Source organism: Myxine glutinosa, chromosome 4, assembly GCF_964187855.1.
Source record: "Myxine glutinosa chromosome 4, kmMyxGlut1.1, whole genome shotgun sequence".
Taxonomy (NCBI): domain Eukaryota; kingdom Metazoa; phylum Chordata; class Myxini; order Myxiniformes; family Myxinidae; genus Myxine; species Myxine glutinosa.
The window spans coordinates 105,001,929-105,016,456 of record NC_136264.1 but is presented as its reverse complement, the minus strand read 5'-3'; the positions used below and the strand labels follow the sequence as shown (position 1 = coordinate 105,016,456).

The 14,528-nt window shown below is 40.1% G+C and overlaps 1 protein-coding gene across 1 annotated transcript in view; it reads left to right on the top strand.

Annotated features, from left to right (window-relative positions):
- Positions 1-14,528, top strand: part of LOC137425938 (glutamate receptor ionotropic, delta-1-like) — a 396,968-nt gene that overhangs the window by 300,791 nt on the left and 81,649 nt on the right. The window contains exon 10 of the mRNA XM_078776249.1: positions 269-407. Coding sequence (XP_078632375.1) covers positions 269-407 — 139 coding nt within the window. The remainder of the gene's footprint in view (positions 1-268; positions 408-14,528) is intronic.

Genomic DNA, 14,528 nt, shown 5'->3' with positions numbered 1-14,528 from the left:
TGACTTCTTCACTCTCATCCCTCTGCATCTCGCTCAGCCACAGAATATAGTAAATAGCAAGTCATAGAATTACATTGAATTTATTGAGAATAGTTCCATAACTGTAATTCTGCACTGACCCTCAATTTCGAACTCAACACAAGAAATCCCAATGAGAGATCTCAAATGATACTTATTCTAAACTATTGAGGAACTTGAAGAAGTCTACCATTGTCTTTACTTAAGTTGTGTGCCTTCCTCCCCCTCTTTGCCACTTGTCACCGTGCAGGTGGGGAACCTTTGTTGACGTCCATCTCCGCACGGGTCATGCTTGCCGTCTGGTGGTTCTTCACTCTTATTGTGGTTTCGTCATACACTGCCAGCCTCGCTGCCTTCCTCACCCTCTCTCGCCTCACAACTCCTATTGGGTAAACTCGACACCTCATAGCTGCTCCACACCTCATCTTACCTCATCCACTATTCTTCCTTACATTTTTTTCACCTCAATAATATTTTTTAAGGAATCCATAGCATTCTTCATTCATAGTAAGGGCATTTTATGAGATATTTCACAAATCTGTTAACTAAATTGTTACCAAAAAATTTCTTCACCAATATGTTTGTAAAGGTGTGTAATAACATGTGTTAAAATGTTGAAGTTCAACTCCCGTGGGAAACCCAGGAAAAAAGCTGTTGAATTCGGGTACCGAAAAATTATTTTCGAGAATTTTTTTTTTTTTTAATCGGCCCTTAAGTAACTTATGAGGGGTCAAATAAGGGTTTTTCATGATTCTGAGTTGATTGTTAACATTTATATTTTCACTTTTACATTTACACACAAAGTAGCTTTTATTTCACATACATATATAATACTCGAGAGTTATTTCTCATTCACAATGTCAGAAGTTTCAACAGTCATTGTCTATGTCTTCTTCAGACTCAACAACATCATGACTGCAGTTTCTGCATGTAATGCCATTACAGACTCCACAGGCCGAGATGCACGTGACCCCATTCTTCTTGCAGCTGCATCGCCGGTTGCTGCAATCTCCATGACAATTACAGCTCGTGAACTGCAATAGCTCCTCAGGAGCCGTGGGGTCCAGTGTTGGAACTGGCTCATACCATTACAGACTATTGTCCATCCTTGCACCCCTATTATCCATCCATAGTCACTGGGGTTCAGAGACATGCTCTGGAGAAGGATCCAGTCCCGGGTCTGCAGGTAGGCACGGAGTGAATGTTGTGCAGCTGCACCCTCTGTTGGAGGTAGAGTCTCTGGTTTGATCACTCCTGCCGCTGCCTTCCTTGAGAACATGTTGTACCGAATTTCACCCAATGTAGTATCTCGTCCATGGTAAATGTTGTCCAGAAACTTTGCTCTTGGGGTCCAGTTGGACATATCCGGTCGAATCTGGAGATTACAGCAGGAATTCTTGGTACGCCGGATGTGGTCGTGATCTTTTGGTGATCTGCTGTAGCCATCAAAGACCACAATGATCTTCTGGGAGCAGCGGCCCAGATACTGCACGTAGCTCAGGTAACTGTTGGCGATCTCCTGCCAGGTCTGACGTTGTTCCCACTTCACCATGTAGACAAGCCATCCGCCATCAATTACGAGGGTGCAGCAGGGTTGGGGTTAGTCAAGTCAAGTGGATCAGTTAACGCCTTCAGGCTTGTATTTGAAAAGTCTGCCTTGTTTGCCTTGTTCATCTTCTGATCTTTGTTGCTGAATAGGGACAATGGGAAGGGAGTCAGCTCATACTGTAAGCTTGTCTCAACTGTCATATCCCGTTGGGCGAAAATGATCAGTCGGTTGAACAACTTTAGTGAGTCAAGGTGAATCTTTTTCTCGTTGACCAAGGGAAATTTTCTTAGTGATGACAGGGCTTTTATCTTTGACTTGACATCCATGGTCGACGTCACTGACTGTCCATCCAGCTTGATCTGCATCTCCATCCCAACTTCAGCTGCTCTCTCAGCATTGACTGCGTCATCTCCAGTGCTTGTGAATCCTGTTGAGAAAGACATGAGCAACTCCTTGTCTCTATCGTTGTCGAATGGCTTGATCTCCTCAAACCATTTTAGGACAAGTTCAACTGCCTCTGCATCTCGCTTCATCTGTGTCTTGGCAAGGTCTCTGTGGACTGGAACATGTTTACTGACGTCCTCCTCCATCCGCCGGTTGACATCAGACAGGTGACTGAGGGTGAGCACCCAGCATTTGTGGCCAGAAAAACTGTTTCTCATTCTTCCTCTGCTCAGTCCACCTTGTGACTTGGCTGCCTTCATTAATGTCTGCTCAATGCAAATGTCACACCATGTGCCGGACCACTCATGACTTGAGTAACGGACAACGTGGTTCCCGTGGGCAGTGAGACGTTCTAAGGTGTCTTTGTAAGCAGGCAAAATTTCTAGTTCCTTCATGAGTTGACAGTACAGCCGTGCGCCCTTGGCATACTGATGATGGCCTGCAGCGGCAAAGATGTGAAGCATCTTGGTAACAATGCAGGACAGATGCCCATTGTGGTCTGCAAGTCGCTCGGTTCTGATAAAGACCTTGATCACATCTACCATGTGGTGGTACTCCACCCAGAGTGCAGGTGTTCTTCCTCCTTTTGCGAGTCGTTTGAAGGTTTCTTCAAACCTTTGCTCAAACACTGGCACTACTGGGTCTGAGTGTCTGGCTCCCATCTTCCACAAAGACACTTAAATTTATTTTAGTACTTATTTAGTATTTTAGTACAAAGACACACTTATTTTTCCACAAAGGAGTGTCTGTGGTGAAATATAAATGTTAACAATCAACTCAGAATCATGAAAAACCCTTATTTGACCCCTCATAAGTTACTTAAGGGCCGATTAAAAAAAAAAAAAATTCTCGAAAATAATTTTTCGGTACCCGAATTCAACAGCTTTTTTTCTGGGTTTCCCACGGGAGTTGACCTTCAACATTTTAACACATGTTATTACACACCTTTACAAACATATTGGTGAAGAAATTTTTTGGTAACAATTTAGTTAACAGATTTTCATATGTTTCCCTTACTATCAGTTACACACACTATCTATCCTTTGGTATTCTACACATTCTTTGTGGTTACTGCCTCCTGATTGCTACACTTGTTAACTCAAGCCTTGTAATTCACATGCTTCTTACTATAATTCACCAAATGTCTGTCTGTCTGTCTGTCTGTCCGTCTGTTCCCAGGTACCGCAAAAACGGCTGAACCAATCACAACGAAATTTTGGGTGGGTAATCCTGGGACCCCTGGAGTAAAATCTATATATATATAAAACACAGTTTGTGTGTGTGTGTGTGTGTGTGTGTGTGTGTGTGTGTGTGTGTGTGTGATGTTACCGATAGACTCCTAAACGGAGAGGCTTACGTGCTTGATATTTGGCATAGACATGGCCATTGAGCCTGGGACGAACATGGCCGAACTCAAAATATTTGACGATCCATATTTTTTATTCATATTTACCTCAGCGCATTTCAGCGCACGGAATCAACGGAATCAGAGCAGGTGGGCGCTGATTCGCTCAGAGCGATCACGTGATGACGCTATGACGCTATGACGCTATGAACGCTATGACGCTATGAAAAAAAAAATCGCTATGACGCTATGAAACGCTATGTACGCTATGACGCTATGAACGCTATGAACGCTATGACGCTATGACGCTATGAAACGCTATGAACGCTATGACGCTATGAACGATATGACGCTATGACGCTATGAAAAAAATAATAGCTATGACGCTATGAAACGCTATGAACGCTATGACGCTATGAACGATATGAACGCTATGACGCTATGAACGCTGTGACACTATGACGCTATGAAAAAAAAATCGCTATGACGCTATGAAACGCTACGAACGCTATGACGCTATGAACGCTATGACGCTATGAAAAAAAAAATCGCTCGCTTTACCAAGGGGCTCGCTCCCTCCCCGTTCCCCTCCCCTCCCCTTCACCCTCCCCCTCCCCTCCCCCGCCCGGCAATGCCGGGTACTTCTGCTAGTAGGCTATATTGTTTTTCCAATTTTTTCCCAATTTTCCAATTTTTCCAATTTTCCAGTTTTTCCAAACACGATGGAATAATATTTACCGATATGAACAGTGATGAGGCTTTTATTGAAATTCTACAAATACTGTCTAGATTTTGATGATTTGCGTGTGATATGATTTAACGGATGTTTGCATAAATCGTTTAAAATAAAAAAAAGCCTTCAAGTTCTGATATTTTGCCTTTTCATTTGGGCCTCCCAATTGAAGCCCCGCCCATAGGGCGGGTACCGTTGCTAGCCTTAAGAACATACACTTCAATTGATAAATTTTACATGAGACTACCTCCTCCCTTGATCCCCTCGCCCAAACCCTCCAAACTAAACCAGGAACATCATTTACTCCTAAAATTTGCTGTCTCTCTCTCAATCTTAAAGGTGTGACAATAGGGAATATGAACACCGTACATCACATGTCTGACTACCTTTAATTTTCCACATGGGTAGGTATTGACCGCATGATTCATGAACTAAACAATCGTTCATGTCCTCGTATAACTTACCTTCCTAAATTTCCCAACTTTACTCCAAATCATACACTAGAAAATTCCACAAATGCACTGCTGTTAGGCTATTTTAATATTTGCACCATATTTTGTATGAGAGGGGCTACCCAGTGCTGCCCTGTGTGAGTGAGGTTATTGGAGAAGGGATGGAAGGGGTACCTCACATTGCCCAGCTGGGTGAGCTTTCCCCAGCAGTGGTTTCGGGACATGTTGAACATTGAAAAGCTACGGATTTATTGGCCTCATGGTGGTTACCTTTTGTCTGCGGGCCGGCGGCAGCACTGCCTGACCCCACATCCCAATATTTTATTTATTTATTTTTTGTATACATAGTCGAGGCTCATGCAAGAGCTAGTACACGAAATGTATTGGGATATAACAGGACAAAAAGGAGTAGCAGAGAGAGGTAGGAAACACCAGCAGCAGATTTTATGGCCAAGATAGAGGAAGACTTGGACAAACAATCGGTGTGGGAGGAATGGGGGGCAGGGGAGTACACATGGGGATGGACAAGATGGATACAGAAGGGAACTCCAAGGAGGGAAAACTGGAAATTTGAATGGAGAAGGAATTATGGTAGGGAGGGGGGGGGGGGGGATTAATGAGGGTAGAAAAGATCATGGTTGGTTCGGGGATGACCTGAGATGGTGGTGAACAGCTGTCTTGAAGACCTGGAGGGAAGAATGAGGTTGAAGAGGAGGTGGAGTTGGTTCCAGAGGCAGAAACAAATAGGAACAAACGAGTGGAGGTAAGCATTGATCCTGGATTTAGGTAGTTTCGCCAGAAGGCGGTTGATGGTGGACATTGTGAGCCCTGCAGAAACCTGGTGGTGGGAGAGGACAACGCAATTAGAGGGCAGAGCGTTAAATACCAGAAAGGATGCATGGAACTTTAAGACCTTGCCTAGATTATGAAGTACTGACATACTGACACCCAAAAGTTGGGGTCTCTAGGTGCTCAGGTTCGGCTATGAAAGAGTAATGTACAAATGCACAAACACACAAACACTTTAAAATATTTATAAGATCTCAACGTTTTCAATGCACAACATGTGCAGGAACCCCTACATCGTTTTTCCCCATACAGCGCTGGGTACCCCACTCAAGCTGGGTCCCCCAATCAAGATCGGGTTATTTAGACTTTAGGAAACCATCAAGAGGATTGATGTTTAAAACTGTAGCAAAAATTAACATGAGGGTGCACCACGGCAATGATGGGCCAAATGGCCTCATTTCCTTGTTTGAGGTCAGGTTCTTGATTTTCAGACATCCAAACACACGTGCTTAGAGAATTGCTTTATGGTGGGGGGCTATGTCCATGGTCTGACCCTGAGTACCCCCAGCACATATGCGAGATCTGGTGGAGATTGGTCCAGCCATTTTTTTCTATGATTTTCAGACCTATACAAACATATAGATGTAGAATGTATTTGTTGAGGTTTGGATTTTGGGGTTGGGGGAGGGGCGTAGCCTAAAATCTTTCCCAGATTCTGAAGTAACTACACACAAAAGTATGGGGCCTCTTGGTGCTAAGCTTCAGCCATGAGAGAATAACATTCAAGCACGCAAACACTTGAAATTATTTATAAAATTTGCATACATATAGGGCTTGTTACGGAAGAACTTATAAACGTATCACATTCAGATGTGCAAGTCTTCCGTTAAATTACAGGTTTTATACAAAGTTTATCATTAGGGAAGAGTGTGGTTACGTAAAGTAAAGGCAACACACTGACAGTGGGACAGTGGGACAGTGGGACAGTGGGACATCATGTGCAGCGACCAGGGGATGAACGAACAGGTAATGGAGAGAAAATAGGGAAGGAAACATAACTTTCAAGTCAATAGGACAGAGGTCAGGGAGGTTAATGAGGATAGAAAATATCGTGACTGTGAATGGGGAATGACCTGAGGTAGTGGTGCACAACCTGAAGCCTTTCAGAGTAGCACGGGATTCAACAGACTGAAGGAGGAGATTTCACGAGTGAGAGAAGAAAAGATCAAAATGATCAAAGCTGAGCAGTTGGTTTTCTTTTCTTCTCTTTGTAAATATGGAATGAGGTTAGGTGGGTGAGAGAGATGGAAATACCGCAGTTTTGAGGGAAGGAGAGTAGAATAAAGAGAGAAATACAGACTTGGCATTTAATATGGAATATTTTTTTTGTGGGGGTGAACTTACTTTTCAAGATGTCTTAGAACCAAAAGTTCATTGGAATTATGTTGAAATTATTCTAGATTTTGTTAATGTGACCTTTAAAAGAAACAAAAACCACATTTGACATTTCGAAACAAATAAATTGATCCTTGAAAGTGATGTAAACTGATATCGAACTCAATTCATGGACAGTACTGTGTTAAACTTCTGTACATTTTCCAGAAGTATCTCTTTATTTTGCACATTAGCCAAAAAAATTTTTAACACAAAAAAGTAAAATTAAGACTGGGATTACGGACAGTAAAATTACAGTTCAGTACTTCGTGTAACCCCCAGGAGCATTCAGGAGAGCACGTACACGTTGAGGCATGCTGTTCACGAGATTTGCCAAGGGTTGGACAGGAATCGCTTGCCATGCAGTGACAATAGCCTGCTGCAATTCACGCACGGAGGTCGGCTGCTGGTCCAAGTGGTCGATTTGACACGTTAATTCTGCCCACAAGTTCTCTATCGGATTCATATCTGGGGACATGGCAGGCCACTCCATATGCTCTACACCACGGTCAGCAAGAAAGTGTTGGATCATGCGAGCACGATCCAGCGGGGCATTGTTATCTTGGAAGACAAAGTTTCCTCGAAAGGCTGCACGAGCAAATGGAAGCAATGTTTCTTCCAGAATGGCCCTGTACTTGAACTGGTTCAGGTTTCCATTCAGAACAACCAGGTCAGTTTTGCCCCCTGCATGAAAAGCAGCCCAAACGGTCACCCTACCACCTCCAGCTTGGACTCTTGGCACTATACAATCTTTGTTGTAGGCTTCATGCACTTGTCTGCGCACTCGGACGCGGCCATCTTGACGATAGACCAGAAATCTAGACTCGTCACTAAAGGTCACGTGATTCCAGTGTCCTGGCTGCCATTTACGGTGCTCTTTGGCCCACTGCAATCGGCGCTGGCGGTGTTGTCTGGTCAGGCATGGCTTTCTCAGGGGACGCCTGGCACGATAGCCTGCTTGAACCAGTCGTTGGTTGACTAGCCTTCTGGATACAGGCACATTTGTCAGTTGCTGCCACTCAGCCCTAAGCCGATTAGCTGACTTGGTACGGCCATTGCGGACTAACCGGTGCAGCTGGCGATCATCCCTCCTTGTGGTTCTGCGGGGACGTCCTGGCCTCGGTATTGGAGGAGGGACACCCCTCTGAGCATTTCGTTTCAGGATCTTTGACACCTGACCTTGAGTGATGCCATACTGCTGAGCAATAGCACGCTGTTTCATGCCATAATTTTGTAAAGCCACCACTCAATGACAAACAGCATTGTCGAGTTGACGGACCATCTCCAGAGGAAGCGGCAATAACTTTTGGAGATGTGCAGCAGTTGTTTTCCACTAATACAGAATGCAACAACCCTTGTATACCCGACTGTGAAGCCAATCATCAAATGCACCTGTCCGTACATTTTGCCATGCCACCTGTGATATAATCCTGTTGTTGACTTCTTGCTGCGACAGACAATCAGTGACATGGTTCTTTTAACAAATAAATCACCAAAGTGTAAAAGAAACTCACCAGATTGATATACTGAGTTAAGAAAGTAAACCCAAGTCAAGAAAAAAAAAAAATTCCATATTAAATGCCAAATCTGTAATTAACATGGAGAAACCGATGCACACGTCATTACATGGTTGCGACTCACATGTAAGAAATCGATCCATGAGCATACAATAAATCGAAGAGAAGACAAGGAAACAGCTACACTGGATGATTACCTGTAGCATTCAAAACAGATAGACCAGACAAATCCAGAATGGTATCCTTAGCTATGGAGGTAGAAAGAATCTCAGAAGAGAAAGAAGCACATCCATATGTGATCAATGCCTCCAAGTGGTATGCTTTAAGCATTTAAAGGAATGTTTGTCTGTATTATAAAGCAGGAGTGTCTGTCTGTCTGTCCCCAAACTACTCCCTCAAAACCGAGTTTGAAACCTCTACATAGGCCCAAAAACTGCTAAATGTCAATTTTGGAGTTTCGGTGACATCCACATTTGCTCCAAAATGGTTGTTATTGTTGTTGTTTCGTATGCAGCCTGTGGCTGCTGGTTGCGTCATTTCTCTGGAAGCGTGTTTATGCCACTGATGCAGTTGCCCCAATTACCAGTGAACTGGTACTCAATTTGCCGAACTCAGAAGGATGACAGGCTGAGTCAACCCCACCTGGCGTTAATTCAACAGGATTCGAACTCAGGACCTTAGGATCCCAAGCCCGCCACCCTAACCATTAGGCCAACACCAGGTATATCCGACACAGTGAAGTCACGGAAGTCTGCAGTTCATGGGATCGCCGCTTACACGATTTCTCGGGGGAGCGCACAATGTCTTCCCGGACAGCCGCAGCGTTTGCGGCAGTTCTCACTGACCACGGATGACCTCACCTTTTTGCATCTGCCACTGAACCAGTCTGTCGGAATGCTGTCACCTATCTCCTTATGGCCTTGTCTGTTGGTGCTATTCTCACACCACATGCTCTTCGGAATCCATGCTGTGCACACACAACGCTGCATCCGTTTCGGAACTACAGCTCCACAATCAGTGCCCTCTGGCTGAAGTGTCCACTTATCCATGATAAATTCAACCCTTAAGATTAACCTGCTGGAGAAAAATAAACAGTAAGTACATTACCTTCAGCACAATTTTCAATTCAAATACAGTCATGACTTTTGGCGACCCTGTATAAACGTGCATATATCCCGTGGCCAAGAAATACCAAATTTTTTGGCATATTTAGATTTAATGTGAAAAGAACCTTTTGACAGAAAAAAGAACATTAACATAATCATACAAAACTACAATCTCAGGAGATGACATTGGTGACCTCGGTCTTGAAGACAATACTTTTTAAGTATCCACCATGTATGCATGACAACTTTGTTTTGCATCATCAACTCCTTTAAAGTTTCAAGTGGAATACTGACTCTTTCCTGTTCAATTTTCCTCTGTAAATCTTGAATGGTACTTGGTCTTATCTGGTAGACTGTTGATGTAAGGTAGCCTCACAAGAAGCTATCCATGTGGAACATCTCCATATTGTGAAATGAGATGATGTGGGAACAGACTCTCCAGGAGTGACATTGATACATGAGCAGTATGGGCAGTTGCCCCCATCCTGTTGGGAATCAGGATTGATCATCAAATCACATTGTCTGGTAGTTTTGGGGCCAGAAAATAGCTTCTCGTTTCTTGATATCACTCAGATGTCACTGTGGCAGTTGTCCCACTGGCATCGGAAGACAAATTATTCCAACCCAAGAAATGCCACACCACACAGTGACACGTTCACTGTGTAAAGGTCGTTGGTGAAACTGATCAGGATTTCCTTCTTCAGAAAATCAGATGTTCTGCTTGTTGACATAACCTGACAGCTGGGAATGAGCTTCATCTGACATGATTCTTCTCTCAATAAACCTGTCACCCACCTCACTCATTCGAAGAAGTGTTTCACAAAATTATATTCTGCTTCGTTTATCAACATCACTCAGTTTGTGAACCATTTTAATTTTGTACAAAACATGTGCAAATCATCCTTCAGCAATGGCCCGAAGGGATATTATCTTTGTTTTGAATGCCTGTGACAGTTTTATTGGCGAACAGCATGACTACACAGAACAACTACACGCACAACTGCAATATTGCTCAGAGTACGGACGCTTCTTGGTTGGCCTGGAGGAGATGAGGCTTGTGCACTGTCAGTTTCATGATACATTTTGGCATTTGAGAATATTGTGTTCCTGGAAGGATATTTTCTGACATTGTAAATTATTTTGAAGTCTCGATGAGACTGAAATATTGAACTGGACTTCAAGTGGAGTTCCACATTCCTTGCTCTTTCAATATTTGCTCATTTCTCCATGTTAATAAATCTTACAGGATCCTATATAATCTGCAATATACCTTATTTTTAGCATTGCTTAGGATTTTACTTTAATTTAAAATGTGTCAGGTATTTATTGGCCACAATATATGTATGCATGCATGCATGTTCATTTCTTGGCCACCATGTATGCCCCATCAAAATGTAATATTGTACACCGCTCCTTTCCTATGCAATCTCCAGGCATTGCAAATCGTCATTGCTGAGCACCGAAGAGGGCTCGGCAATGACGCACGCTGAAAGGGAGTACTCAGTTTTCACTCTGGTTGTTGTACACCGCACCTTTCCTATGCCATCTCCAGGCATTGCAAATCGTCATTGCTGAGCACCGAAGAGGGCTCGGCAGTGACGCACGCTGAAAGGGAGTACTCAGTTTTCACTCTGGTTGTTGTACACCGCACCTTTCCTATGCCATCTCCAGGCATTGCAAATCGTCATTGCTGAGCACCGAAGGGGGCTCGGCAGTGACGCACGCTGAAAGGGAGTACTCAGTTTTCACTCTGGTTGTTGTACACCGCACCTTTCCTATGCCATCTCCAGGCATTGCAAATCGTCATTGCTGAGCACCGAAGGGGGCTCGGCAGTGACGCACGCTGAAAGGGAGTACTCAGTTTTCACTCTGGTTGTTGTACACCGCACCTTTCCTATGCCATCTCCAGGCATTGCAAATCGTCATTGCTGAGCACCGAAGGGGGCTCGGCAGTGACGCACGCTGAAAGGGAGTACTAAGTTTTCACTCTGGTTGTTTGTTTGTTTCACTCTGGTTGTTTGTTTGTTTTCTTGCTTTCTTGTTTGTTTGTCCGGGCGATATCTCAGCCATCCTTTGAGCTAGGAAGCTGAAATTTCGGCACAGTAGTGAGCATGTCCTTTGTCAAAAACGGAATTTTTTGTTTTTTGAATAAATCAATTAATTGAGGAGTTATTTAATTATTAGCGATTAATTAAGTACTTATTTAATTAATCAAATTTCCTTTCTCTTCTGACCATTAACTCAGGCACCTTTTGAGTTAGGAAGCTGATATTTGGACATGCCAATGACCAGGTGATTTGGCTGCAAAGGCTATTTTTGATTTATTAATTAATCGATTAATTATTTAATTATTCGATTAATGACGAAAAAAAAAAAAATTTTAGTTACAGATTCTGATGAAATGGTGGTGGTTTATGTGTTCTCTGACCGAATTGATTAATAATTTAATTTTTTTATGATTATTATTTAATTATACTCATTATTAATCATTTATTTATTTTCTTTCTCATTTGGCCAATATCTCAGGCACCTTTTGAGCTTGGAGGCTAATATTTGGACATGAGTGACCAAGTGATGTGGCTATCAAGGATATTTTTGATTTATTGATTAATCATTTCATCGCTTAATTTTTTATTGATTAATTGATTAATTATTCATTGATTAATCAATTAATTATTTAATTTTTTATTAATGACTTATTGAATTAAATTTCTAAAAGATAGGTCTTCGGATGAAACACTAGTGGTTGTCATGCTATTAGCCAATTGATTAAGAAACTATTTTGTGATAATCTTTTATTGATTTTAATTATGCAATTAATTGATCAATTAGCGTACACCTCTCCCTCCCAATGCAGCCTCTATGAGCTGCACTGCGGTATTGCCGGGCGCCTAAGGCGCCCCGGCAATGCCGCGCTGTAGGATATTTAATTATTTGGCATGGGGGCGGTGTACTTTGAATGTATCTGTACTTGTTTTTATTTTTTTTAGGTTACAGATTCTGATGAAATGGTGGTGGTTTATGTGTTCTCTGACAGAATTGATTAATAATTTAATTTTTTTATGATTATTATATATTTATTTTCATTATTAATCATTTATTTATTTTCTTTCTCATTTGGCCAATATCTCAGGCACCTTTTGAGCTCGGAAGCTAATATTTGGACATGAGTGACCAAGTGATGTGGCTATCAAGGATATTTTTGATTTATTGATGAATCAATTAATCGATTAATTATTTAATTATTCGATTAATTACTAAAAAAAAAGAAAAAATTTCAGTTACAGATTCTGATGAAATGGTGGTGGTTTATGTGTTCTGTAACCGAATTGATTAATAATTTAATTTTTAAATGATTATTATTTATTTATTTTCATTATTAATCATTTATTTATTTTCTTTCTCATTTGGCCAATATCTAAGGCACCTTTTGACCTGGGAAGCTAATATTTGGACATGACAGTGACCAAGTGATGTGGCTATCAAGGATATTTTTTATTTATTGATTAATCATTTAATCGATTAATTATTTAATTATTCGATGAATAAACTAATTAATTAAGTTTTTTAAGTTGCAGATTCGGATGAAATGGTGGTGGTTTATGTATTCTATGAGCCAATTGATTAACCATTAAATTTTTTTAATGATTATTGTTTATTTATTATTGATTTTAATGATACGATTAATCAATCAATTAATGTACACCTCTCCCTCCCAATGCAGCCTCAATGAACTGCACTGCGGTATTGCCGGGCGCCAGAGGCGCCCCGGCAATGCCGCGCTGCAGGATATTTAATTATTTGGCATGGGGCCAGTGTACTTTGAATGTATCTCTACTTGATTTCTTTCTCATTTGGCCAATATCTCAGGCACCTTTTGAGCTCAGAAGCTAATATTTGGACATGAGTGACCAAGTGATGTGGCTATCAAGGATATTTTTGATTTATTGATTAATCAATTAATCAATTAATCGAATAATTATTTAATTATTCGATTAATTACTAAAAAAAAAATAATAATAATCAGTTACAGATTCTGATGAAATGGTGGTGGTTTATGTGTTCTGTGACCGAATTGATTGATAATTAAATTTTTTCATGATTATTATTTATTTATTTTCATTATTAATCATTTATTTATTTTCTTTCTCATTTGGCCAATATCTCAGGCACCTTTTGAGCTGGGAAGCTAATATTTGGGCATGACAGTGACCAAGTGATGTGGCTATCAAGGATATTTTTGATTTATTGATTAATCATTTAATCGATTAATTATTTATTGATTAATCGATTAATTATTTATTGATTAATCAATTAATTATTTATTTTTTTATTAATGAGTTATTTAATTAAATTTCTAAAAGATACATCTTCGGATGAAGGACTAGTGGTTTAGTTATGCTATTAGCCAATTGATTAAGAAAATATTTTGTGATAATCTTTTATTGATTTTAATTATACAATTAATCAATCAATTAGTGTACACCTCTCCCTCCCAATGCGGCCTCAATGAGCTGCACTGCGGTATTACCAGGCAGTTGGTGTGGTCCATCCTGTGAAACATTTTCTCACACACACACGTGTATATATATATATATATATACTGTATATATATATATATATATATATATATATATATATATATATATATATATACATATATATATATATATATATATATATATATATATATATATATATATATATATATATATATATATATATATATATATATATATATATATATATACATATATATATATATATATATATATACATATATATATATATATATATATACATATATATATATATATATATATACATATATATATATATATATACATATATATATATATATACATATATATATATATATATATATACATATATATATATATATATACATATATATATATATATATATATATATACATATATATATATATATATATATATATATATACATATATATATATATATACATATATATATATATATATATAGCATTCAGAAAGTATTCAGATCCCTTCACTTTTTTCACATTTTGTTATGTTGCAGCCTTATGCTGAAATCGTTTAAATTCATTTTTTCCCTCATCAATCTACACTCAATACCCCATAATGACAAAGAGAAAACAG